Source organism: Dryobates pubescens, chromosome 16, assembly GCF_014839835.1.
Source record: "Dryobates pubescens isolate bDryPub1 chromosome 16, bDryPub1.pri, whole genome shotgun sequence".
NCBI classification, from domain to species: Eukaryota; Metazoa; Chordata; class Aves; order Piciformes; family Picidae; genus Dryobates; species Dryobates pubescens.
This window is the reverse complement of record NC_071627.1, coordinates 15,793,827-15,821,770: the sequence shown is the minus strand read 5'-3', so window position 1 is coordinate 15,821,770 and position 27,944 is coordinate 15,793,827. Positions and strand designations below refer to the sequence as shown.

The 27,944-nt window shown below is 45.6% G+C and overlaps 1 protein-coding gene across 2 annotated transcripts in view; it reads left to right on the top strand.

Moving 5' to 3' along the window:
• Positions 1-27,944, top strand: part of HTR4 (5-hydroxytryptamine receptor 4) — a 133,617-nt gene that overhangs the window by 21,800 nt on the left and 83,873 nt on the right. For both annotated transcript variants that reach the window (XM_054168453.1, XM_054168454.1), the window contains exon 2: positions 20,302-20,383. In XM_054168453.1, coding sequence (XP_054024428.1) covers positions 20,358-20,383 — 26 coding nt within the window. In that variant the 5' untranslated portion in view covers positions 20,302-20,357. The remainder of the gene's footprint in view (positions 1-20,301; positions 20,384-27,944) is intronic.

Sequence of the window (27,944 nt, the reverse complement as noted above, 5' to 3'; positions counted from 1 at the left end):
AGATGTATGTGGTCCCAAAGCTGCCTCACTGTACTAGCACAAACATACCTGGGAGGGCAGTTGTGGGTGAGCACTTCAAAAAGCTTCAAGACTGAATTAGTGTAAACACATGGGCCTGAGGTGTTGCCAGAGCTAAGAGTCAGGCTGATGCTTTGCAGCCTGCACATAGCTGTGTGGGCCAGGAAGGAGACAATGGGGAGCTGGGAGGTGCAGCTGGCGTAGATGGTACTGTGCCAAGTCATGCCCAGGTGTACATCTTGGGGCAAACAGAGGACACCCAGAAAAGCTCAGTGTGCACTCAGGGCAGCCCTGAGCTCAGCTGGAGCATCTTAATGTGCACTCAGGACAGCCCTGAGCTCAGCTGGAGCATCTCAATGTGCACTCAGGACAGCCCTGGGCTCACCTGGGGCATCTCAACGTTGCGCGTTGGGCACTTGAATGTGCACCCAGGCAAGTTGAGGGCACAGGCAGGGCAGCTCAACGTGCAGATGGTTCTCTTGCACTGACACCAGTGGAATTTTCATGCTGTAAACAACACTCCTCTTTGCAGGCAGATCTGTAACATTCCTGTCATGTAGGTTATACAAAACAAGGAAATAGGTTTTTAAAATTCACTTTGTAATAACACTTGGTTAAGCTCTCTGTATTTAAACTGACTGAAGGTCAGATGCCCGGTGCTAGTCACTTCAGAGGGTAGGCTCTGCTCCCTAGGTGCCTGCCCACAAACAAGCTCACAGAACCAAGGTAACAGGTGATACCTCTGGAAAGGAAACTCTTCTCTGAATGTCAAAGCAAAAGGCTGCACTGCACTGGTGGCAGTGCAGTGCAGACCCTGAGGCATCTCATGCTCAGTAGTAGCTTTCTCCTCCTACACCACAAGCTATGAGAAGGAAACTTGTTCTGTTCATGACCTGGATAGGAGCTGATAAGAAAATTTGGCTCAGCCAGCCACTGGCACATTTCAAGTCAGAACCAAGTGTGGGAAGGAGTTTTATCTCCTAGTAGATCACTTGTGGGAGCTAGCGGCACTTGAGAGCCACTCCTGCAAGGAGAGATGTCTTCTCTGTGTCCAGTGTGATGCTGGCTGGCTCAGGTGTCCCACAGCCTCCTCCATGTAGAGCCTGTTGGTAAATCTCCATATAACAGAAACTTAGAGCCAAAAATCAGAGCCCTAAGTTCTGTTCCACACAAACAGCATAATGTGATTAAGGAGCAGTAGCTCTTACAGGAACTCAATATATTAAGCTCCTTGACTGGGCCACATTCATGGAGGACTTCCAGGTTACCCTGAGAGCCCTTCTCAGGTCTAATGGATTTACTGTGTGGCTTGTTTGGTTTGTGGAGCTTCAAGGATGCCAAGGCTGCATTAAACACTGTCCTCTCCCTACCTAACAGGTTTTGAGTCAAATGGATAAAAAAGATGAAAAAGAAAACAGACATCAAATGCATGAATTGCTTTCCTAAGGGTGCAGGAGACCCACAAGACATATATATTGGCATTAGACTAGTAGGTGATGGAGGGATAAGGACAGCTCCTGAAAGAATCACCCAACTGGTGATTTTGTCACCTTTTGCCAGCAGCAGTTTTCAGCTGTGCATAAGGAAGCTGCATGTGCAAACCCTTCATTTCCATTCTTTCCCTGTGGGTCTTCCTCTGGTGTTGGAACTTTTCTTGCACCCATGTCCTAAAGAAGTCCTGCCAGGGACTCCAGATTTCTAATTAAGCAGTGAACCAGGTTCCCACTAACTTTCCCTTCCTGGCCTGGGAAACACGTCCAGGGAACGTGGATAGGAATGCCTCTGAAGAAATGACCTGGTTTTGTTTCATCAACAGGGAAATGTCTTTCCTTGTACCCAGGCTGTGCTGTGGACCCTGAAATACTGCAGATTGGGATGGAAGGAGTCCTGCAGACACATCTGGAGCTTGTTTCCCAACCAGAACACTAATTTTTGCCTAATTTAGTACTTTGCAAATTCTTAGGACAAGTAGGGGTTTTATTTACTTTATTTACTTGTGTAAGTATGAGTAAAAGTTGGCTGTTTCACTAGCAGTGAAGAAAATATAAAGAGATTCTTTGGCAAACACCCACACTGAAGTTTTTTTAAGCAGTCTCAAAATACTAAACTGCATCTGTAGGCTGCAACTTCTACCCCCCCCACTCTATCTATAAAGGGAGCACAAAGTAACAGGAAGTCAGAACAACAAGTTTGAAAGCTGCTTTTTTGGTGGCTTTTGTTTTTATAAATAGCTGTAGAGTTTGCAGAGCAGTGCTGTGGTAATGATCCCTGTGCAGTGCTGTATTAATTATCCCCATGCACTGCTCTATCACAGAATCACCAAGGTTGGAAGAGATCTCAAAGATCATCAGGTCCAACCTATCACCACAGACCTCATGACTACTAAACCATGGCACCCAGTGCCATGTCCAATCCCCTCTTGAACACCTCCAGGAATGGGGACTCCACCACCTCCCTGGGCAGCACATTCCAGTGGCTAACAACTTTCTCAGTGAAGAACTTTCTCCTCACCTCCAGCCTAAACCTCCCCTGGTGCAGCTTGAGACTCTGTCCCCTTGTTCTGGTACTGGTTGCCTGGGAGAAGAGACCAACCCCCTCCTGGCTACAACCTTCCTTCAGGTAGTTGTAGAGGGCAATAAGATCTCCCCTGAGCCTTCTCCTCTCCAGGCTAAACAACCCCAGCTCCTTCAGCCTCTCCTCATAGGGCTTGTGCTCGAGGCCTCTCCCCAGCCTCGTTGCCCTTCTCTGGACACGTTCAAGAGTCTCAATGTCCTTCTTAAACTGAGGAGCCCAGAACTGGACACAGGACTCAAGGTGTGGCCCAACCAGTGCTGAGTACAGGGACACAATGACTTCCCTCCTCCTGCTGGCCACACTACTCTTGATGCATGCCAGGATGCCATTTGCCTTCTTGGCCACCTGGGCACACTGCTGGCTCGTGTTTAGGCAGCAGTCAGGCAGCACCCCTGGGTCCCTTGCTATTTGGCTGCTGTCCAGCCATTCTGACCCCAGCCTGTAGCTCTGCATGGGGTTATTGTGGCCAAAGTGCAGCCCCCGGCACTTGGATTTGTTCAATGTCATCTTGCTGGACTCTGCCCATCTGCCCAGTCGGTCGAGGTCCCTCTGCAGAGCCCTTCTACCCTCTGTACTTGCTGCACTGCCATGGATATGCCTGGAAACAGCAAGGAGGAAATTGTATAGGCTGCAGCATCCTACAGATGTGCCGGGCAAGGTATGAGTTTTCTTCTGCATCTTAAGAGAATCTTGCCCGGTTTTGCCTTCCTATTTGTGTGGAACAATTCAGAGTCTCTGCAGCTGCTCAGAGATGGTCACACTTAGACACCAACTGATGCATATTCCATACATTAAAGGTTTGGCTGAAGCACTGAGACCACAAAAGGAAGAATCTTAAAGAGCTGGGTGAAAGTAAGGGAATATTAGGGAAAAAATGACAAAAGGTAGCTTGTAAGCTGACAACAGGCAGCTGAATGGCCAGCAGAAGCTCTTTCCCTGTGTGAGACTTCTGTCACAACATGTCACATTTTTTTTCACAGACAAAAGCTGAGAAATTTGAGGTCTTCCTTAAGCTTGTTTATCTGGTTGGGACCAACCCTTTTTCTTGGTTAAAAGTGCAGAATTTCCAAGTAAAGGCCTTTGGTGATGCTGCTTATGCCCTGGTATCAAGCTCCCCTTCCAGTGTCACAGACTATCCTGTCCATATATCCCTGCAGCCTGAGCATCTTCCATCCTCCAAGCTAATTTAGCAGCAGAGGAACACAGCATGAGTCCAGCTGAGCTCACGAATAAGAAATGCCTTACTCCCAGCAACTGTGAAGGGTAGATGATTGAATACCTGTGTTTACACTGGGTAATTTTAGATGCAGATTAATTTTAGCTTAAGAAATGTGAATGACAAACTTTGCTGGCAACATGCAGGTTCTTTCTTACTCCATTTGTGGACCATTTGCTTTGATTTTTGGTAGCTGATATTGCACCTATTTTTGTTAAGTTTCATGGGACATATGAGTCACACACTGTTGATTCCTTTGCCCAGCTGGATTATCATAGTGACTAAACCAGGTATTCATTGCTAGAACTTAATAATAAGTAGTGCTCAATAGTCAGTTAAAAATCTGCTGTTCTCATGAGCTTTTTTTTTTACCAGCTAATTTATTGGCTAGAATATTTACAGTGGTGGCTATAGCTACCAGAAAGTCAGAGATTCTTTACAATTGGGATTAAAAAGTGGAGATTTCAAATCTTCTAAGCAACATGAGAATTGTAAAATGCTTTCATTATGGTTTTTAGAAGTTTCTTTCTGAACACTTCAGAGTGAAATGGAGCGTGGCTGTCATCTCTGCTTGGGTGGTGAGGGGGTTAGAGAAAGGGCTTCAAGAAGTGTTGACCAAGTGGAGCCAGGGTTTTAAGGACTCCTGGCAGAATATGAGCTGGACCTTCCAGTCTCCACAGGAGATGGTCCAGGGAGGCTGCAATCCTTCAGCCTGAGGAGGTCACCAGGGAATGTGGTTGGAAAGCATGCAGAGCTGGACCCACCAGTGGGATTTGTCCAACAGTCTTCCCAAAATGCCTATGGTGAGATGAAATAGCTGGCGTTTAATGAGGCCGGTGTGTTGCCTCGAAAACCCTATGTTTGGCTCGCCTTGGAGCCACTGTCAGCCCATACTTTAATCTCTGAGCACCTCACCTGAGCTGTTGGTTTGTGTGCCAGGGTGGTGGTTGTCATATTTGCTCAGCACTCACGTCCATTGCTCACTGTTATTGTGTGAGGCTGGGCTCCCCACTCATGGGGTCTGAGCGGAATAGGTGGTGTCACTGGGGACTGTTTACAGCTTTGAGTCCAGAGGAAATGGGAAATCAGTCCTGCAAGCACTGCCAGAGGAGAGTGGATATTATTTATTTAGTGCAATAATACAACAGCAGTGGGTTAGTCAAAGGGTAATTAGCAACAAGTCATGCCGTAATTAGAGTCTGTTGCAGTTAGCTACCTCTTACATCAAGTATCTGGAGTAAGTGGAGGATTCGTTTGGAAAGCAAATGCTTTCAGGCACAGTTAGGACTGTTTGAGAGCATGCAGATCTTTTTTCTTTGCCTCCCTTTATCCTAGCAATTAATGTAACACAAGGCTCTGGAAGTGGCACTTGCTTCTCTCTTGGTTGCATGAAATCTTAAACAAAATCTCCAAACAGCTCTCTTGAGTGATTAAGCCTCATCTGAAAGAGCTTGAAATCTCAGGGAGTACAAAGGAGTAATTATTCTCTCTCCTCTTACAGAAGGGGAGAAAGGAAAGTTCTGATGTTTATATTTTACATATGTCATTTCTTCTTCTTCTTCTTCTTCTTCCTCCTCTCCCCCCCCCCCATCTTCTCCTTTCTTTGTTTTCCTTCTTCTTGCTATTTTAAGAATCAAGTTTCAATAGCTCCATTGTCTGAACATCAGAAGTTTCTCTTGCTTAGACAGTCAGAGAGATTCTGGCACCTCATATGTGAAAGGAAAGAAAAATCAATCAGTTAACTGCATTCACAGGTTTTTGCTGAATCTTCCCTCCACTGAATGATTTACTGTGTTTAAAGAATGAAGGACTGAAACCAGTGACTGGTGCTGGCAAATAGCTGCTAGGTAAATGCCACACATCAGTCTGGATGCATCACTCTATCTTCACACCCTTGGATGCTCCTGCAGTGCTTTCAGCTTGTAATTTCATCTTCTCAGTCATAGCTTTCCCCTCCATTAGCCTGACTGTCTGGAGCTGCTCCCATGTCTGCTTTCTGTTCATCAGCTTGTTCACAGATTTTGCCTTGCCATTATCTGCAGAGATTTGCCTCCCAACAGGAGTGTGTTTGGTCACGCTGCACTGCTTGACTGCCGCAGTTGTCATCACTACAAGTCAAATAAAGGCATCTTCCTGCTTGTCTGAATTTGCCTGGTTTCAACTTTCATCCCCCAGAACATCTTCTGCCACCTATCAGCGTCACCATATTCTGTCCTGTTTCTTGAGTACCTACTTGCAGGACATACTCAAATCCTTCTTCAGCCTCTGCTTGGATAAACTAAATGTTTTACTCTCCAGAGGCATGCTATGGTAAAAACATCTCTTCCAGTTCTTTCATAAGGCTCATGGCTTTTCACCTAGGTATGTCCAGCTATCCAGCATCTCTCTTGTGTGTTAACATCAGCATGGAGCAAGGTACTGTAGCAGCCACATACCTGCTTTCTCATTTCAAAATCCTCCTGAGAATTATGTTAGCCAAGAAAAATAGCAGTAGGCCCTTCCATTGAGCTGACAATGTAGTAAGGACCTAATTTCTTTTTCAGAGTCATCTTTCCAAGGCCACATCTTCCCTACCCTGTAAATACTGCTTTTATTTTGCCTTTAAAATACGTTGCTTCACCTTAGCTATACTCAAATGCATGTCGCTTTCTTGCAAAACCTATCCATGCAACAGATTGCTCTGTGTGCTGCCTGTTGAATTTATCAGTCCTCTTTGACCTGAGTCACCACCAAACTCTTAAAGGGATGATTTAAAGGGATTTTTCCTTGGCATGGGTGAAAAAATGAGTAGCAGAAGGCTTAGAAACTGTTAGGCAGCATGAACATTTGGGACCTCTTGCTAAGCTGGGTGTAGCTCTCCTCAAGTCTTGTACAGTGTTGTCCTCATTGCTTTGTCAAAACCTCATAGAATACCAAACCACTGCTTTTCAGAAACCAGAGAATACAGCAACTTACTCTGGCAATATTGTTGTTGATTATCACTGAAACAGAGAGAGGGCAATTTAGTTCTCCTCTAATCCACACTGATTTGCCAAACTCTATTCCCCGTGTTTAATTCTTGCTGAATTGTATTCTTTATGAGCCATTTAATTGTTGTGCTGGAGAGCAATCTTGGATTGATAGGCTTATAATTACCTAGATTATCCACTTTATCCTTTCAAAATATTGGTACTTTTTTTGTTGTTAACTCTGATTGTCCAAGTTGACTGGAAATCAAGATCAACCATGTGTAAAGTTCCTTACTCAGCTCTCTAAAAAAGTCTTTTCTTTTAAAAGATGCCATTATCTGGACCTGCTAATTTTGAAGTGTCTAGCTGGTGGATGTGAAGCTCAACCTGAGCCACCAGTGTGCACTTGCAGCCCAGAAAGCCAATCACATCCTGGGCTGCATCATGAGAAGCATAGCCAGCAGGTCAAGGGAGATGATTCTCCCCCTCTACTCTGCTCTGGTGAGACCCCACCTGGAGTACTGTGTCTAGTTCTGGAGCTTCTATTACAGGAAGGATCTGGAGGTGCTGGAAGGTGTCCAGAGAAGGGCCATGAGGATGAGCAGAGGGCTGGAGCACCTCTCCTATGAGGACAGACTGAGGGAGTTGGGGCTGTTCAGTCTGGAGAAGACTCCCAGGTGACCTAATTGTGGCCTTCCAGTATCTTAAGGGTGCCTCCAAGAAAGCTGGGGAGAGACTTTTTAGGGTGTCAGGCAGTGATAGGAATAGGGGGAATGGAACAAAAATAGAAATGGGTAGATTCACATTGGATGTTAGGAAGAAGTTCTTCACTATGAGGGTGGTGAGACACTGGAACAGGTTGCCCAGGGAGGTGGTAGAATCTTCATCCCTGGAGGATTTTAAGGCCAGGCTGGATGTGGCTGTGAGCAACCTGCTGTAGTGTGAGGTGTCCCTGCCCATGGCAGGGGGATTGGAACTGTATGATCCTTGAGGTCCCTTCCAACCCTAACAATTCTATGATTCTAATAGTAACTGCTGCTGAACATTCTGTTTAATGTCAGTGAGGATGGAAAAGTTCACCACCATATAATATGGCTCCCCAAAACAGAGCAGAAATATTGTTGTCAGTGTCTGCTTTTCCAGAATCACGGTCAACAGCTCCACTGTTTTCCAGCTCATCAACCTAATTTTGATGTTTCTTTTCTTCTCAATACGCTCAAAACCAACCTCTTCTGCAGCCTACAGATTTATCCACAGCTCTTACCACTTTATGACCGTTCCCAAGCCTTTAGCATGTACCCACAGCTACCAGCTTCCCCTTTCTTCTCATTATAGTGTGGGTTTTTTTGAAGGTACTACAGAGCTGTGACATCTGACCTGGGCTGTTGGCACAGAGGCTTCTCTGTGCTGCAGGTCTCTGACCTGGTGGTTATCACTCTCTTCTGTTTACATCCTCCCTTCTGCTGTTTTAGCTCACTGTTTTCAGCTGTGTTAAAAACATTAGATACTGTCTAAAGTCTTTAATGCACACATCTGTCTCTTATATTCCTGCCTGTTTGTTTGTTTGTTTTCTGTTTGCTTCTCAGAAACAAAGAGCTGCTGTGATCACCATTTCTTGATCCAGTAAACATTTCTTCTTCGTGTAGCACCACAATGTCCCATGTAGAACCCTTGGCCAAACGCACTCATGCTCATCCTTTCTTCCACGTGGTACATCAGGATAAGGAAATGACCCACAGAGCTGATGCTTGGCCCAGGGTGCCTGTAGGCTGAAGAAGCACATCTCATTCTCAGTGTGATGTACATCCAAGAATACCCCCAGTATCACCAGAAATGAGGGGTGAAGCCTTCTGCACTCAGTCCTGTTAGCTTTTCAGTTCTTTCCTTTGGGGATCTGCTGGTCCCCTGCACAGCTGAAGTAAGCAGGGGGATTAGGAAGCCTGCATGATACTATTACTCCCTTGAGGGAAGCAATGACACAGGGTACACCATAGAGAGCCAGACAGAAACCAGCCTGAAGTGAGCAGAATTTGAAAAATGCACTTGGTCAGAGTATGTGTGCTGGTGGAAATAACTTTCTCTGTAAAACCATTGAAAATGAGCCACATGACATCTCATAGCTGCCAGGTGTCTGGTGCCAGACACAATTAGTGTCTGGACAGCTTGTTTTACCTGGCGAGTCTGGCTGATGAGAACTCACAGCCCAACTAAAGCATGCCCTGTCATTCTTGCTTTAGAAATAACCATTTGAAAGCAGCTTGCTCTATGAGCTCATTTATCCTTTCCCCCTTGCCCATCAGGAGTGTCCTAAGTCTCACAGATTTAGCCCTCCTCAAAACACGACCTTCAGGGTCAAGCCTTACGGTCTCATAGCTCCAAGTTTATTTCACTTTCTTCACTTTTAATGACCTGAGAAGGATTCAGTAATTTAATTTTAAAGAAGCTGAAAACATCAGCAGCATCTTGGAAGGCACTCATAGCTCAGCATAGTTTGGCAAGGAAGGACACCTTCTTAAACAGGAGCACCAGGCTCAATTTGTGCTCAGCTCCAGCCAGTACATCTCCTAATCCCATGCTGGCCCCAGGAGGGCTGATCCTGACTTACAAATACCTGCTCTGTGATCACCTATTGCTTCCAGCTGGGATGATGACCTGGCAAAGCCTGCAGGTGGAACACAGGCTCTTGTTTGAATCCCCTTGCCTTAGCAGTGTGAGGCTAATAGTGGACTCGATGATCCTTGGGGATCTCTTCCAACCTTAGTTATACTGTGTAGCTACCAGCACAGCTTAGTTAGGTACTGAGCTCACAGTGATTGTATTAACTGTGTTCACTCAAGAAAAATTGCATAGTTCAGTTCTTCCTCTCTGACCACCAGAGAAGGTCACTGCTTTGCTGCTGCAGTAGGTAAGCACCCATGATCATCTCCAAGTAGTTACTGCTGTGGGTAACTTTGGTGGGTAACATCAGAGCCTGTGTGCTGGGAATGTAGTATAGCACCATGCTTCTTGCATCATCTTGGTCTTTTAAAAAAGTAATTAAGTAACCTTTTGACTTTCCCTGATGGTATCAGCTTCTTAACCCAAAAAGACAGTGTCTGTGCCCTTTATATGTTTTGTACGGAACTGGAGAATCACACAGGCTCTTGGGGACTGGGATTGTTTTAGCTTGCTGCTCAACTAACTTTTCAAAGGGAGCCAGAGGCAGATCAAGTTTAAGATGAATGTACTCAGCTGGTTTTATCTCCAGAAGCTGTCATCCTTTAATGGAGTGTGAAGAAATGGTGGCAGAGGCACGAGTCATTTGGGTTGGTTACATATATCTGCAGTTCAGAGGCCTGGGGGTTTTGTCTTTGCTTCATTTTCTAAACTGTCCTGTGGAGTCATGGCATTCCCACCCCTGTGCAGGAGCAGCAGAAACCTCCTGGCTCTGGTCTGCCTGTGGCAATCAAAGAGTTGATGAGAAAATGTGAATGTGATACAGTGACTTAAATTGTGGGCTCAGTGTCTTTGCTCTGCAAGACATCTTTTGATGATGGCTTTGCACTTGCATTAGTTTTTTGTCTTAACCCTCTCTGTGCAGAGAGCTTTAGGAGGTGGGGTTGGTTGGTTTGTTTGTTTGTTTTGATTTTGTTGGGTTTTTTTCCCTGTGAAGGCAGAGCTTTTATCAGTGCAGGTCTGTTGGCACCCTTGGGTAAGAGAAGGTAAGGTCTGTGCCTACCAGAGGTCATAAATTTCCAGCTTTCATACCAGGGGTTATAAATTTCCAGCTAAGCCTTTGTGAGGTGTCCTGCTACAAAGGTATTTACAGAATCACAGAATTGTCTGGGTTGGAAAGGACCTCAAGGAGCACCTAGTTCCACGCCCCCCTGCCATGGGCAGGGACCCCTCACACTAGAGCAGGTTGCTCAGAGCCACATCCAGCCTGGCCTTAAACACATCCTGGGATGAAGCTAATCCACCACCTCACTGGGCAACCTGTTCCAATGTCTTGCCACCCTTATGGTGAAGAACTTCTTCCTAATATCTAATCTAAATCTACCCTCTTCTAGCTTGGATCCATTCAGGCAGATGCACCCTGGTGCTCCCCATCAATAGTCTGTTTGGGCAGCCAGAAGTAACAGGGAGGATTTAATGCTTGAGATTGAATGCTTCACCTAAAGCTGTTGCACAGCTGAAATCACAGAAGATGTAATTCAGCACAACCCTACTGATTTCTTAGAATTACATAGGAGTAATTACAACAAAGATACCTAGGCCAGGAAATACTCTTGTTTCTGCTGAAGTCCAGGGGTTGCAGAACCATAAACACAGCAACTGGCTTGGCGCTGGGGTTCAAAGCAGGAGGTCATTTCCTGCTTGCCTTTCACAGGCTACAAAACCATCTTATGGCAGCCATAAAAACAAAGCAGAGGAATTTTATCCCAACACTATAAAGTTGGAGTCAAGCATGACTGCCAGGTGGGGAGTGGAACATGTTCACCATACAGTGACCTATGTAGAAAGTTGGGCAGGGGTTGAAGGTAGTGCAAAAGTCAAGTTAAGCTCTAGTCCCTCTTGCTGTGTTCCAAATGAATCACGGTGCCCACAGGGCAGTGGCAGCCTCAGAGGGCTCCTCTCTGCAGAGCACAATGAGGAATCTTTCATGGTTTGCTCACCTGCTTTGAGTCACGGTTCCCTTCCTTGGCCTGGGTGACTCAGTGCTACCCAAGCAGGTTTGCAGGCAGGACAGGAAACAAGGACCAGGAGCAGGTGAAAAAGGCTTGTCTGCAAGTCTGGCAGAGCACAGAACAGTGCTGTGTATTGAAACACATCAGCTAGGAGTGACTCGAGGCTTTCTCTGTGACATTTCAGTAGCTGGTGGCAGGAGGGATGTAGCTCAGTTCCCTGCTCTTTCCTTTGCTGTCTTGAGGTGGCAGCTGCTGGTGTGTGCTCTTAGCAGAGCTCAGAACATCACAGCAGTGTATCTCTGATGAGATGAATGCCCATGATGATGTGTGTTTTCCATGGATCCTTTTCTATTTGCTTTGGAGCAGGGCATCTTTTTAAACAAGTGGCTGGAGCCTTAGGCTGCTGTAAACCAGAGGATTGCCAGTAAGTGACATGGTCACTGCCCATTGCTGCCTGTGATGTTCTTGCTGGGGTATGAGCTACCCTCTGCCATGAGACCACCAGCACTTGTCTCTAAAGTTTGTTTGCAGTAGCAGGGCACTATGCTGGCTAATAATTTATTAGAGAATTGGTAAAGCAAGGATCTGGGGTAAAATGTGGAGCTGCTTTCAACTGCAGTGAGCACCAGGTCATGGTGTGTGTGCAGCCATCTGTAGAGGCAGAGATGAATTAGTGGTGGTGCTGGGCTTCCTGCAGCTCATCCAGCAAGCCCTCAGTTACCTTCATTAATATCACACCATGTCAGAGCTGAAGGATTTCCATATTTCCTGCCATTCATAGTGTGCAGTTCTCTACTGTATAAACAAAGCTTACTTCTGGAGGTGTTTAGGAAGAGACTGGATGGGGTGCTTGGTGCCATGGTTTAGTTGATTAGATAGTGTTGGGTGATAGGTTGGACTCGATGACCTCAAAGGTCTCTTCCAACCTGATTAATTCTATTCTATTCTACTTAACTGCAGGCACAGAAAGCACAGCTGCTGCCTTTCTGGTTTCCATACCCTGGGTCTGTGCTGGTGTGAGAACAGAAGTAGCTGGATGTGTGTTTTCTAGGGAGGGAAAGTTTGCAGTAAATAATGGGGAAGTTTTATGACATGAGAGCAAGAAGGAAACCCAGAAGCCTTGCACAAATCCCTGTCAAGCACAGATGGTTTCTAGCCCTTTGTGGTGATAAGGAGAAGTCACAATGGTGGTGCTCCTCATAAACACAAACCCTGTCATGACACTGTCATGACACATGGAAATCATGCCTGTCTCTGTCTCCACCCATGGTTCTGATGCACCTGCTGAATTCAGCCACACTGGTTGCCTTCATCTGTTGATTGGTCTCCCTTACTGTATCTTAGTCTTTTCAAGAAACCCACAGTCTCATGCTGGGTGTTTCTCTTAATGCTGAGGATTTGATGCTGCAGTCAAAAACTTGGAGCATTTTGGTTACCAGCTGCTGGTGACAGCTAAAGGTGAGATCAGTCAGTTGTGAAATTTCATAACACTACTGTCAGAGTAAATAAGGTTTTATAGCTGCTTTCTCTCCTCATACCTCTTACACAAACATAGCGTGGTATGGACAAGGTTGTCATACCAATGGCTTTGCAGTGGAGCAAAGGCTCCCTCAAGCACCCCATAGAAATTTTACTGTGTAAATACTCGGTCCAAGAGAACAGGTAAGCACAATTGCTTCCACAGCCCTTATGCTGTGCTGTCTGCTCCTATTTTCTTGGTACTCAGATGTGGAATTTAAACTTTGATTTTTCAAAAGTGCCTTGGAGTAAGGTTGCAAGAGACAGAAGTTACATCTGAGAAACCCTGAAGGCCAGACTGCCATAGAGAGAAGCCATTTGTCTGCAAACAGGCAAGCATAGGGTGCTGGCTTCTGCCATGACCTGTGTGCCACCTGCAACTCCTGCATCCCTTGGGGACATGAGCTTGTGAAACTGTGTCTGTGGTTTGGGTTGTCAAGGCAGAGGCTCCCTCTGTGAGTTTAAAGAGCTGTTTTGAAAAAGAACCCCTCAGACATTTCTTGTGTGTTCTCCTGGTTAAAGCTGGACTTTTCAGATGACATTGTCATGTCTCTGTTTAAGCAGAGTGCTGCATTTTAACCTGCTGGAATGACATTTGATTAAAATCAGTCCAGCAATCTCTCTGATGACAACTGAGGGATTTCTTATCAGCTTTGTCCTTCATGGGGAGAAGAGACAGCAATGACAGAGAAGGCAGGAAGTGCTGTGGGAGGGGGCAGTGTCTTTATCAGAAGTGGGTGGTAGAAATGGAGCTACTTTATCTGGGAGCAATCCGGTATTTCCTACTCCTCGAGTGTTGTCATGGGCAGGATATTCTCTTGCAACAGTTGGAAGGTTTTGGAATGCTCTGCAGTGATGAGCAAGAAATTATCTTTGGATTGCAGTGACTGTCACTCTGCAGCATCAGTGGGAAGGTCTTGTCCACATAGGCTCTGCTAACATCTTCTCTTTCTCTAGTAGTGATGTCAGTGGAGCTACATGAACAATCACAACCCCAAATGTGAAATGTGGTGGGAATCCAGCAACAGTGTTTTGTGGGTTTTTTGTTTTGTTTTTTAATTCAATCACAGCTTTAATTTGGCAGATGCTCACTACTGAAAGTAAGGAGCCTCTTGAAATCACAGATTCAGTAGTAGTAGTAATCTATATTTATGTTAGTGATTCATCTGGCCTCAGTCAGGAATGCTGGAGGAAAGATAAATGACTCCTTGTTCTTCCTAGAACTTACACTCTGAGATGTGGAGGACAGCAATTTCTATGGGAAGGCTTTCCCTTCCCCTCCCCCCCCCGCCACTAGCCCACTGTTCTGTGTTAGTCTGGAGTGATGGGTATCATGTCTGCAGGGCATCTATGCTGAAGTTAGAGGCTAAATCACAGTCATTGTCACTGCACAGCACAGTGGACTCTGAGAAGACATAGCTGGGAAAGGATGGGGGGGGGGGAAAGGCAGGTTTTACTTTGTATTTATAAAGAGAAATGTGATGTTGGAAAGCTGCAGTGATAAGTCCTTCTCTTCACAGAAAGTCTGAAATACTCAAACTGAATTTAGGGGTTTTTACATCCTTCTTCCATTTGCTGTGTCAGAGCAGAAGGAAGAGTACAATATTCATCTGTAGGTAAAGTGAAATGGCTTTTTCAGGCTCCTTGGTCCACCCCAGATGCAGCTTCATTTAAGGTGTCACAATGATGAAGCAGCACAATCCAGCACTGCAGGAAATGGGGGTGTAAGTTTTTCAGAATGACTCAAGTCTCCTGGTGTTATCCCCTCAGCAGTGACAGAAGTGGAACTAGATGGGGCTTGAGTGGGATGGACATAAATTGGATGAAGAAAGTATCAGTGCCTCAGTTAATCAATGCCTTACAAAGAAAATGTCTTGCAAGTCTTGTGTGGCTGTTGCTGTCCTTTGGTTGGACATTCATCTCCACTGGGCAGACCAAGGCTACAATGTAGAGCGGGTGAGATTTTTGTCATTTAAAAGGCAGGATTAGCTGTTGGACACCAGCTAACTCCTCATGGTCTCCTTGTTTAATACTTAAAGCCACTGAGTAAAGCTTCTGCCAGTGTCATTGGGAAAGATGTGTCAGTTTATCCATTTCCTTTTTGGGTTTTCCCTTTCCCACCCCCCACCACTATGGAGGTAGGGAGGAGAAAGGGCAGAAGTAGGGGAGCATCTTCTCTGGAATGTATCCAGAGAAGAGCAACAAAGCTGGGGAGGAGTTTGGAGCACAAGCCCTGTGAGGAGAGGCTGAGGGAGCTGGGGTTGCTTAGCCTGGAGAGGAGGAGGCTCAGGGGAGACCTTATTGCTGTCTACAGCTACCTGAAGGGAGGTTGTAGACAGGTGGGGACTGGTTTCTTCTCCCAGGCACCCAGCACCAGAACAAGAGGACACAGTCTCAAGCTGCACCAGGGGAGGTTTAGGCTGGATGTTAGGAAGAAATTCTTCATAGAAAGAGTGATTGCCCATTGGAATGGGCTGCCTGGGGAGGTGGTGGAGTCACCATCACTGGAGGCATTTAGGTGGAGACTTGATGGGGTGCTTGGTGCCATGGTTTAGTTGATTAGATGGTGTTGGATGATGGGTTGGACGTGACGATCTTGAAGGTCTCTTCCAACCTGGTTTATTCTATTCTGCTCTATCTGCTAAAGTGACTTGGTGGTGTCAGGTGTGTTGGTGAGGCACAAGTACGCAGCTGATCTCCTCTTGACAGGTGGATGGTTTCTATTTTCCCTGAGTGCCATCAGTGCAGCCTTGTCAAGCCTTATTACCGGACTGCCTTTCCCAAAGCCATATCCAGGCTCCTGTGCAGTGATGACTAGCGGTAGTCATGCACAGGGTCTATCTGTCTTGCTCTTGGTGGCAGTGATTAGTGGAGAATAAAATAAAATGAGGTACTCTTGCCTCACAAGGGAAGTCTGTGGAGCTTTCTTGTCAAGCCTGCTGGAGATGCTGTGCCTGTATTTCTTTTTCCATTAAAAAAAAAAGAAGTAGTGCTTTGCTGGAGTGAAAACACTGCCAAGAGCACTGATTTTAGTTAGGTTTCTCTGGGTGAACATTTCTTTGTGAAGGCCCTTTTATTTTTCCCTCTTGTTTGTTTGTTTGCTACTCTTGGGGGTTGTTTCTTTTTCTGTATGTGTGTGTTTTGTTTTGTTTCGGAGTTCTATGTTAGTGGGGTTTTTTATTTATGGTGTTTTGGCTTTTTAAAATGTGTTTACTTTTATTCTAATCTAGACAGTTTCAGCTGCTGTAGAGGTTTCCATGATAGCCTGATGATACAGAAACTGTGCAGCTTCAGTGCCCATTAAAATTACAAAATCTGGCAGAAAAGTAAAGCAGACAAGAGGACCCTAGACTAGAATTTTTACACATAAGAAGCACTGAGGAGGTTTGCTTCCATTGTACAGGAGCTGTCAAAACTAATTTCGTGCTGACACCTAAAAGGGCGAAAGCATTTCACTTCTCTGCCTGTATTTAGTCCCTCACAGTAGCCAAAGTCCTTAGGTAGGTTACTGTTGTGAGCTTTTCAATGCACTCCCTGGTACCAAATCTGGAGAGAACACAGGAGAAGACTCATTTTGAAATGTAGTTGGAGTGCAGAGGCTCAGTCTGACTTGCCAGCCTAGCCAGCAGAGCAGACCCAGGTCTGAGCAGGAGCTTGTGCTAGAAGCCAGGAACGATTTGTACAAGACCCCAGACCCAGAGCCCCACTTGGGTTCCTTGGCAGGCTGTGTGTGGGGCTGCTCTCAAACCCAGCATGGAATGGCTCCGGAGCCATTCCCAGGAGGGGCAGTCCATGGGTTTGCAGGACTGTTGTCGTCATCCTATGCTATAGAGTAGGGACTGACTGCTTGTGGGCTGTGTGATGCTGGATGCTTAGGAGGACATGACCGGGCTGTGGTGATGTGTGTGGCTCTGTGTGCCTGTAATCACCGTCACGCACAACAGCAGAGAAGCTCTGCTGTGCTGAGGGAGCCAGCCCATTTTACATATATATGTAAGGACTGGGTTAGGAAGTCAATGTTATCTTTCTGCAGCAGAAAACAGCTTTTTAACTGAGTGTGAGTAATCACTTGAATAACAAAGAGTAGTGCCAGGCCTTCTCTATCAGTCAGATATAGTGACGGAATAACTTGTGGAGAGAGATTTGATTTCTTTCTTTTTCATTACATGGTATTGACGTCACTTTTTGTTAGGACTCCAGTGACTACAAGCCTAACCACTGTGGTGTCATGGGGAGGGCAAAAGGGAAGGAAGATTTCTCCCCCACACCGTATTTCCCTTGTAACTCAGACCGGTAACAGACGTGACCTGCAGCAAAGCAGTTTGATAACCACCCACTGTAGAATGAAGTACTAAAAAGCCTCTCTCCTGCACAGCAAAGGAACAATTTCCCCTGAGTTGGTGTCAACAAAATTTGACTAGATTTTCCTCATGGCATGTCTGTGCTATTTCAGCACTAAGATCAGTTTAATATTTATATCTTATGTCCACAGGCTGCTTGTGCCCTGCTCTGCTCTGAATCTTCTCCGTGGGGTTCAGTCAACCTCTTTGTGCCTCTCTGGTAAACCAAGGTGACACCTTGCTTCTGAAGGATGCTGTAAGGCAGCAGTTAACCAGTGCTCACAAACTGCATTGGCAGGCAGAAGAGATAGGTCAGGGTCTCGTGTTTTGGCTGCAGTTTATAGAGTGTTCTCTTAGGTTCATGTTTTTCCTTTCTGCAGTTACAGGACGGGGAAGGATAGATTCTTGTACTCAGTGAAACTAAGCACAGTGCCACATGAATTCTATTGTATCTGTGGTTGAACTAGATGAACTTAATTTGACTTATATACCAGACAAATGTTTTGAAGTAGGTGGTTACTTAAACATCTTTGGAGATGAAATAATTAGGTTTCTTCTTGTCCATTTGAGCTCAGAGACTATTGGTTGTCTTTTTACATCCCCAAGACCATCTTCCAGGATATTCTTCCTGTCTCAGCAGCTTACAGGGCATTTTGTTCTATGAAAGAACTCCAGATCAGAAGCACATCAGAGATATTTCTCCCACCAAGTTAAAGTTGGAGGTCAGATCTCAGGAACACAGAAGTGACTTGATCAGAAACTGCAGACTTCTCACCCTTATATCTGCAAAGTAACAGCAGCAGTTTTTTAAGTCTCCAGATTCCATGGAGCCCTTAGAAGCACCAGTTGGAGGCTTACATTGTAAACAGTGGCCAAATTCTGAAGCTCTCCACCTTCAGGTAAAACCACCCTTTTGCCTTGAGTAAGAATTGCTTGCAAAACTGTCTAGTCTGTACCTACTGGAGTAGTAGTTCTGCTAAACACTGAACCAGGCCTGGAGCGTGGGTGTTCATTTGCAGTACAAACCTGGCATCAGATCTAGGAAGACTGAATCAGAGTTCACAGAATCAACCAGGTTTGTAAAGACCTCAGAGATCATAAAGTCCAACCTATTTTAGCCTGGAGAAGAGGAGACTCAGGGGTGACCTTATTACTCTCCACAACTACCTGAAGGGAGGTTGTAGACAGACGGATGTTGGCCTCTTCTCCCAGGCAGCCAGTACCAGGACAAGAGGACACAGTCTCAGGCTGCACCAGGGGAGGTTTAGGTTGGATGTTAGGAAAAATTTCTATACAGAGAGAGTGATTGCCCATTGGAATGGGCTGCCTGGGGAGGTGGTGGAGTCACCGTCATTGGAGGTGTTCAGGAGGAGGCTTGATGGGGTGCTTGGTGCCGTGGGCTAGTTGTTTAGGTGGTGTTGGATTGGTTGATGGGTTGGACACAATGATCTTGAAAGTCTCTTCCAACCTGGTTTATTCTATGTATTCTATTACCTAATACCCAACACCTCATGACAACTAAACCATGGCTCCAAGTGCCACATCCAGTCTTTTTTTGGAACACCTCCAGGGGCGGTGACTCCACCACCTCCCTGGGCAGCCCATTCCAATGGCCAGTCTCTCTTTCTGGGAAGAACTTTCTCCTCACCTCAAGCCTAAACTTTCCCTGGCACAGCTTGAGACTGTGTCCTCTTGTTCTGTTTCTGGTTGCCTGGGAGAAGAGACCAACCCCCACCTGTCTACAACCTCCTTTCAGGTGATTGTAGAGAGCAATAAGGTCTCCCCTGAGCCTCCTCTTCTCCAGGCTAAACAACCCCAGCTCCCTCAGCCTCTCCTCATAGGGCTTGTGCTCCAGACCTCTCACCAGCCTCATTGCCCTTCTCTGGATGCGTTCAAGTATCTCAACATCCTTCTTAACTTGAGGAGCCCAGAACTGGACACAGTCTTACAGTCTTTTCTTTGGAGCCAAATAACCACAATGGCATTAGTTGCAATTAAGTTGTCATTAATAGTGCCTCGGGAGTGACCTTACCCTTGGCTCTCTGGAGACACAACACGAGGGGCAATCAACAGCCTGAAGTGCTCAGAAACTTATCCTATTTTCTTGACTGGGTTAAACAGCAGTAAATTCACAAACTCTCTGTTAAGATGGTGCATTCATTTCTTTGGAGTCCTGATGGAATTTTGATTGAATTAACAATCCCATTAATATTTATATCTCTTAGTGTTACTGGGAGTAAGTACATTTATTTTAACCTGAGCTGCAAATCACTTGGTTCTTTGTAATTACAGTACTGCTATTAAGTATTCATAAGGCTGTACAATATAGTGTCACAGGAAACCTGTTTTAATTTAGTGGTAAGTCAATGTTTTAATTTTGTGTAAAAGCAGAAGCTAATTTACCAAGTATTCTTGCTTGTGTTTTCTCTGCCAGGTTTTACAAGACTCATTCAGTTGATTGTATTTAAAATACCTTTTTTGTTTTTTGTTTTTTTTTTTTTTTTAATATAGCTTTGAAAAGTTACCCTGAAAAGTCTTAGGTTCAGTGCAGCTGGGATGTGTACATGCTGGCACGTGCAATTTTGAACACAAGCCTAGCTTTTCACCTTAGCTTCCAGGTAAAGACATGGAAGCTCTTAAAAAGGGCATTTTGGGGTTGTTTTCAGTAGAGACAGCGTTCCCCTGGGACTTTGAAGCGCTGTTAGCCCTGGGTTATGCATGAATGGGTGGTGTGTACACAACCACAAAGGGTTGTCTATCACTTCAGCTTGATTTCATGTCTCCCTGCATGCTCCTTAGCATTGGGAGATACAAATATCTCAGGGCAGATAACAGAAAATTGTGTTTTGACAGCTCTGTGCAGTGGTATGATTTTTGACATGTCTATGTGAGTTTGGCTTTCAAGAAAAGCCAGGCCAGAGGGGCAACATGCAGTGGATGGATGTCTTCACTGGGGAAAATGTGCACCCACCTGTGACATCTTTTAATTTATAACCACCTTTTCTAACTCTCTACTGCAGGACATGGTCTCTTCTATGGACATTGAACTCCCAGCTACCTATGCCTATTGCCTGTGATGGAAGAACTTGATGTTAATGTGAGGTAGGATGAACTACACAGCTCCTCCTATACCATGTCTCATCCAGTTGGTGAATTGCAAGGGGCATCCTGTGTGTTTGCAAAGCTGCAGGATGGTATTTGCTGTTTGCCTGTAGGTAAGGGTCCCTGCTCATGCAGCAATGCCTGGTCTGGGGTTTCCTGGAGCTTCTGTGATGTGGCGGTGTCACCCTGTTTTTTGTATAAATATCAGCTGGACTTCCTTTTAGTAGGATGGATAAGACCCCATCAAAGACCAGACACAGGCCCTTCTGTGCCTTCAGAAGTCTGATATAAGTTTTGGGTTTTTTCTTCTTGGTGCAATGGTCTAAAACACCTACGACCTCATCTCTGCTGCCTTATACTGGTGTGAGCAAAACAACCAGGCATCGCCAAAGTTGTTTCAACCCCCTAGGCACACTACTGGTGTCAGTGAGAGATAAATTTCAGTCTTGGTTATTTTGATCTTGGGAATGTGATGCCAACAGAAACTGTTCAAAAAGGCTGGAACTCCTGTTTGTGTTTGCAGTTGTCATCAGGACACAGGGCTGGCTATCGACTCTTGCCATTCTTCCTCAGGTGTGGTCTGCAGGGGTTTCTGTAGGACTAGGATTTGTCCCTTTTGTTTCTTGGCTGGCTGCTGGTGATGCTGAACTGTGTGTGGAGCTGAACTAAGACCCACCAAATCCATTTCACACAAGGGCATCAAACTTCTGGCCAAACCCATGTTGCTGGCCCAGGCACAGGAGGAAGCAATATTCCAGCTGCAGTGAGAGGTGTACATTTCCACAAAGAGTTTTACAAAAATCCACTTGGGGATGTCTCAGGTTTTGATTTGGGGGATTCGTTTTTCACCCTTCTTCTGCCTGGACAGTCAAGTGGCAAGGTCATGGGGAAATGTCTTGGAGAAAATTGTTTGCTAGTGACAGATCAAATGTATGTACTCTGATCTTCCAGGAAATCTTTCCCTAAGGAGTTGAGTTAATGAATAGTGATCAGGAGGAAAGACAGGACAGAAGAGGGAGGGAACAGGCTGTTGCACCTCAAAGGGGTTCCTGCTGTGCCACTGTTCTTGAAGCTTTCTAGCTCTTGGGCTTTCAAGCTGGGATGTACCTTTATGCAAGCCACAACCCACTCTCTCCAGCTGCATGCACAGGGCAAGATCATACATTTTTGGAGATGATTTCTGTTCTTAATGAGCCATTCAAAGTGCTGCACTATCTGAGAGAACAACTCTGGCCTTTATTCAGCTACTCAAGTGTCAGGGAGGTCACCAGCTACTCCAGGTTGCTGCTTTAGTGCACACTTAGCAGGTCACATTCATAACCCAGTAATCAATGCTGAGAGGTAATGCGTTTTGCTTAATGAAATTTGTCTTGCCTTTTTAATACCTGAAGTGTAGGTAAATGCATAGGCTACTGCTGCTTCTCTGTAAAAGGAAGTAAGGTGCTGACACCAGGCAATTTTTCCCACTAACTTTTCTTTCCTCTAAAGACACTAGGAAAAAAAATTCTGTTTTCCATTATGGTGAAAAAAAAAATAATCCCCAACTATACATCTCCTCATAAAAGGAAAATCTGCCAGTTTGTAAACACCAAGAGACGTAGAGAAACCGGCTCAGTGAGTGCCTGGGCACAGGGAGGCTATCCTGGGAGGGATGTGTGAAGTTTTCTTTCCCTCCCATTTCTTCCAGTAATGCTCTGTTTGCCACCAGTACAGACAAACGTGTAGCAGGTCTGCCCCAGCATGGATGTTCTGAAGTGGTCTATTGGAGTTTTGTAGTTCCTTCTTTGTAGGAACTAACAGATCATTATCTGCTGCTTCCCACTTTTAATTTTTACTAGAACTTGAATCAGACCTACTCCTGCTCAAAAATCCTCTAAACAAAACCCAGCCAAAAACCCCCCTCATCCCCCAACATCCAAACCAAACACACCTCGAGTACTGTGTCCAGTTCTGGGCCCCTCAGTTTAGGAAAGATGGTGAGTTGTTGGAACATGTCCAGAGAAGGGCAACAAAGTTGGTGAGGGGTTTGGAACACAAGCCCTATGAGGAGAGGCTGAGGGAGCTGGGGTTGCTTAACCTGGAGAAGAGGAGACTCAGGGGTGACCTTATTGCTCTCTACAGCTACCTGAAGGGAGGTTGTAGACAGGTGGATGTTGGTCTCTTCTCCCAGGCAGCCAGTACCAGAACAAGAGGACACAGTCTCAGGCTGCACCAGGGGAGGTTTAGGCTGGATGTTAGGAAGAAGTTCTACACAGAGTGATTGCCCATTGGAATGGGCTGCCTGGGGAGGTGGTGGAGTCACCATCATTGGAGGTGTTCAGGAGGAGACTTGATGGGGTGCTTGGTGCCATGGGCTAGTTGTTTAGGTGGGTTGGATTGGTTGATGGGTTGGACGTGATGATCTTGAAGGTCTCTTCCAACCTGGTCTGGTCTATCCTATCCTATCCTATCCTATCCTATCCTATCCTATCCTATCCTATCCTATTCAAAATCCAAGTGAAAGTGATTCCTATCAGAATTAGACTTTCTCTCTTTGTGATGCTTTCCAATGCGTGATGGAGCCTGGATACAATGAGAAGTGCTTGGGAGAAAAAGGGTCAAGTGTGCATTTTATTTCTGTGTGTGGAAAAAAAAAATTGGTTATGAATTTTAAAAAGGCTGCAGTGTGAGGTGAGAGACATTCCTGGAAATTTTAGACAGGCTGCTTGGGGACTTGTATTTATCACAGCCGAGGCGGATGGCAGACCTCATTTTCTCTAATTCTAGAGTAGAAAAAAAGATAATAAATGACCTTGTCAGTAGTTTTGATTTATATTTCATAGAATTCTTTAATTTCATGTGACTTGGTGATTGTTATTGGACACATTTATTATAGGCAGTAGGTTAATGAGATACTGTCAAGTGGTTTGGAATGAAAACTCAAACTCCTTAATTGGTTGGAACATGGGGGGGGGGGGGGGGGGAAGCTGTTCTCTTCATTCTCTTAATTTCAATCAACTTTATAAAAATCCTAGCTGGGCACAGTACAGATGAGTGCAGTGGTCTTCACTGATCTGCTCTGGCACAGCAGGTAGGCAATGTACTGTAAGCTGCTGCCCTCCAGCTGAACGTCAGGAGCTCCTGTGGACTCCTTCACCGCTACCCTCACTGGCACAAATGTCTTCCTCCATTTGAAGGTTGTGGTGTACCACTTTGAATCTTCTCTTTGAAGCTGGACCTGGTGCAGTAATGTGGCGAAATGTGGCTCAGTTGGTAGCACATAAGACCCTTAATGGGAAGGTTGTGAGTTCAAGCCTGCAGTGGGCAGTAGTGGCCTCCCTACTCTAGTCATGAGGTCTGTGGTGACAGGTTGGACTCGATGATCTTTGAGGTCTCTTCCAACCTTAGTGATACTGAATACAGTAGCTTTAGCAAGCAGCAGGCTGCTGTCCTGCCTGATTTAGGAAGAAATTCTTCACAGAGAGAGTGATTACCCATTGGAATGTGCTGCCTGGGGAGGTGGTGGAGTCACCATCATTGGAGGTGTTTAGGAGACTTGATAGGGTGCTTGGTGCCATGGTTTAGTTGATTAGGTGGGGTTGGATGTGATGATCTTGAAGGTCTCTTCCAACCTGGTCTATTCTATTCTATTCTGACAAAGTGTTTGCCTGTGGCTCTTCTAAATTTGCACAAACCTTCAAAACAAGCTTGCCCTTTTTCATTTTTTCTGCTTTTTGAGGTTTGATACAAACACAGTTATTGTGATGGCCTTGGAGACAGTAGAGAAGGGCTGAATCTCTTTAGGCACAAAAAGCAAACTTGCACAGAGGTGGTTTTGGTGCAGTTTGTTTTACTGTGCCTGTGCTTGCCTTTTGGTGCAGAATAGCAGTAAGGTGCATCCCCTGGTTGTCCCCACAGGTGCTGTTATCAGTTCAGATCATAAAGCACTTAGAAAGGGGACTTGGGAGCTGCATTCCTGTTGGAAGACATTAAATGAGCAGCTCTGCATCATACACTCTCTGCTCCACAGGGACTACAGGTATGCCCGTGGGCAAATCTTCAAGACTGATTGATTATCCCCACTGTGACAACTGGAGTCCTATACAAACTCCAGCACTAGCAGGTCTGGCTACTCTTCAAGTCTGTAGCTCAGAGGGGAGAAGTGGAAGAGCAACTGCCTGGCATTAACAACCAGGTCTGGTGAGGAGAGCTGTGATTCTGCTGGCTGGAGCTCTTCTCATGCTCTCAGGCAAAAAGGAGAAACCTCTGCTGTTTGAATGGGTACTTCTGGGTGTGTTTAGGGCTGTTCTGTGTACTTCTCACTGTAAAAGTTTCTTGTTTCCTCAGGTGGTGGGGAGAGGCTGTTAAATGCTTGAGATAAAAGCTTTGGGGGAAAAAAAATACCACGAGAAGGTTCAGTGCAAGTAAATAGCTTTTAGGTAAGCCTTTTATTGCAGCTGTGGTGAGGGCAGACTCCCTTTGCTAAATCAACTCTGGAGAAATGATGCAGTATTTGAGTTTGTCACAACAGTAATAGTTTTTTTCTGCCATTTTCAAACTGAGCCCCCCCAAACAGATGAATTTTAGATTGATGCTAATTGCCTCCAAACTTGGCTTTCTCATCTTTAGTTTCCTCAGTTTTTCTTGATGAAGGTGTTTTTTTGTGGCTTAAACTACTCTGAAAAATTCAGAGTCCTCCAGCACTGTTCTGTGGGGTTCATTAATCTTGTCTTGACTTTGAGAAATGAGAAGCAAGGTGAGGGAACAAGGAATCAAATTGGTTAAATTAGTTGTGTTTGTTTGGAAGCAAACACAAAAATATTTCATTGTTTAACCCAGCTGCTGTTCCAAATGTCCTCATACATAGAATCATAGAATCAACAAGGTTGGAAGAGACCTCAAAGATAATCTAGTCCAACCTGTCACCCAACACCTCATGACTACTAAACCATGGCACCAAGTGCCACGTCCAATCCCCTCTTGAACACCTCCAGGGATGGTGACTCCACCACCAGAGGTGTACTGAAAATTAATTCTGACAACAGACCTCATGGATATGCCCTCTTGAATCAAGTTGTATGTTTGAGTGAGTCCCAGATATGGAGCCTTGCTGTGTTGGTCCCAGAAGCTGCTTTCTCCATCGACTGCAAGAAGTGGTGCTGTTGGTGGCTGGCTCTACACAGGTTCATGACCTAAAGTTGGTACAATGGCAGATGGCTGACTGCAGAGATGCAGGGAAAGCCTTGTGTCTTCTCTTCCCATCCTGACTTAGGGGAAAGACGGAGCAACAGTAAGTAGTGGAAGACAGAGACACAAAGAGGTCCATCTCTGTAGCTAAGGGAAGACTGGGGAGGAGGGGAATTGGTGTGTGTGCCTTTGGTCTCTGTGCTCTCCTTGTTTATGATGCTGGCAGCCAGCAGTGAGGGGGCCAAGAACTGAGCTGTGAGGCAGGATAGGCTAAAAATTGGGCTGAAAGCAGAGGTGGCTATTTGGGCAAGCAGGAGGCTGTGCTGAGTGGCTAGAACAAAATAAGTGTCTGATTTAATGACTCAAAGTGTATAAAATGGAAGAGTTTTAGGAAAGAGCTTGTGTGCTCTGAGTGTCTTGCCAGCAGGGATTCATGAAAAGCAAATAGCTCAGGATTTCTCCACAGGTTGAAATAAAAGTGTTTATTCTTATATATACACAAGCCCTTTTCAAAACCTCTCCAGCTTCTACATTTAGAGTCATTAAATCATTGTTTATCCTCACTTCTTTGATCACATTTCTGTTTAGGTGAGAAGTACCAGGCTAAAATGTCATTAACAGGCCAGCATCAGCCTAGAGTGCTCTTCTTTTCCGAGTACCCTTTCTAAGGGCAGATCAACTCTAATCCTTCTGTAATACCTGCAGCACCCATCCAGAAAGGTATTTCTTGTGCATTTCTGTGGAGGCAGACATACTGATTGAGATTTTCTACAGAGCCTGCATTGCCCGGGCAGGAATGGTGCAGCCATCAGAGGAGCACGCAGATGGGAGCTGAGTGTTTTCATCCCTTAGTGTATAAGAGATATAATGTCCTGTTTCACTTGTTGAGCTGATGGGGATGAGTGCACTTTCTCCTGAGGATAATGACAGGCAGGACACACAGTGCCAGAAAAGAGCAAAGTAAGACCCTACAGATCCATTGATTTATATCAGCTGTATATACATAGAATGCATAGAATAGAATACATAGAATAAACCAGGTTGGAAGAGACCTTCAAGATCATCGCGTCCAACCCATCAACCGATCCAACCCACCTAAACAACTAAACCATGGCACCAAGCACCCCATCAAGTCTCCTCCTGAACACCTCCAATGATGGTGACTCCACCACCTCCCCAGGCAGCCCATTCCAATGGGCAACCACTCTCTCTGTATAGAACTTCTTCCTAACATCCAACCTAAACCTCCCCTGGCGCAGCCTGAGACTGTGTCCTCCATATATGACCATATATGAGGAGCTGTGCTCCTGAACAAGGTGGTCCATTTATCAGTAGCCATTTGAAAGTTGAAGGCTTTGTAGGGTTTGGCCTCTGTGTGTCTGAGGGTGCTGGGGTGGTTGGGCACAGCAAGGACACTTGGGGTGAAGCAGAGGGCACGGGGAAGCAGGGCATGGCATAGGTGTTCACGTGCATATTATTGTGCTACCAACCAAGCACCCTTGGTAGCCAAAAGAGCCCTGCAAAGGACATTCTTTCTGCTCCCTTCAGCACAGGCACCGCTCAGCAGGAGGGATAGCTGTTATCAGCCTGAGTACTTTTCACATTGTTCAACTTTTTTCCCAGTTTCTAGGGAAACACTTTATAGCACTATTATTTGTCGGAATGTCTTTCCAAACACCTCCGCCAACACTTAATTAATGGAATTTTTAAGCCTGGCTCCAGCTTCTGCAAATTAATAGTGTGCTCCCTTACGGCAGTGGTGGAGCAAGTGAGACATATGGACTCTTTGAGATAAGTTAGTGGGTGTAGAGGCAGAGGGGCAGCTCCACCATTTGTCTGCGTGTGCTGAGTCCTCCCCGGGCGGTGAGGCTGTCACGCGCTTCTGCGCTGTCTCACTCTGCTTTTATGAGTGTGCCCTGAGGAATCTGCACCCATGAAACTGCCCCTGGCAAACAACTGGGATGTGAAAATGAACCTCTCAGTGCATCCTTTCTTTAGCCTGAGTGACTGCTACTGAAGATCTAGGTAAGGCTGTTAAAAACAGTCCCAAAGCCTGGGATATCCTAAGGCAGACCTGGCTGTAGAGCTTGGCAACAATGTGCAGCTGCCCTAGAAAGCAGCAGATTGCCCAGAGTGGGAAAATAGGCTGGACCTTGTTGCCAGCTTTTGCCCACATTGGCTGTCTGGAAAGGCAAGGCTTGGCAGCTGCAGTGCCAGATTCTTTCCAGGACACCACTTGGACTTTTCAGGGCTGACCTTCAGCATTAGGCTGGCAAGATTCAATTGATCTCCATGTTTGGTATTTCTTGAGCCAACTGTGCTCAGACATTTTGAGTAAGGAAGCTGGGAGAGAGTATTAGGATGTCTTGAGAGGCAAGGGACCAGATTAGCTGTG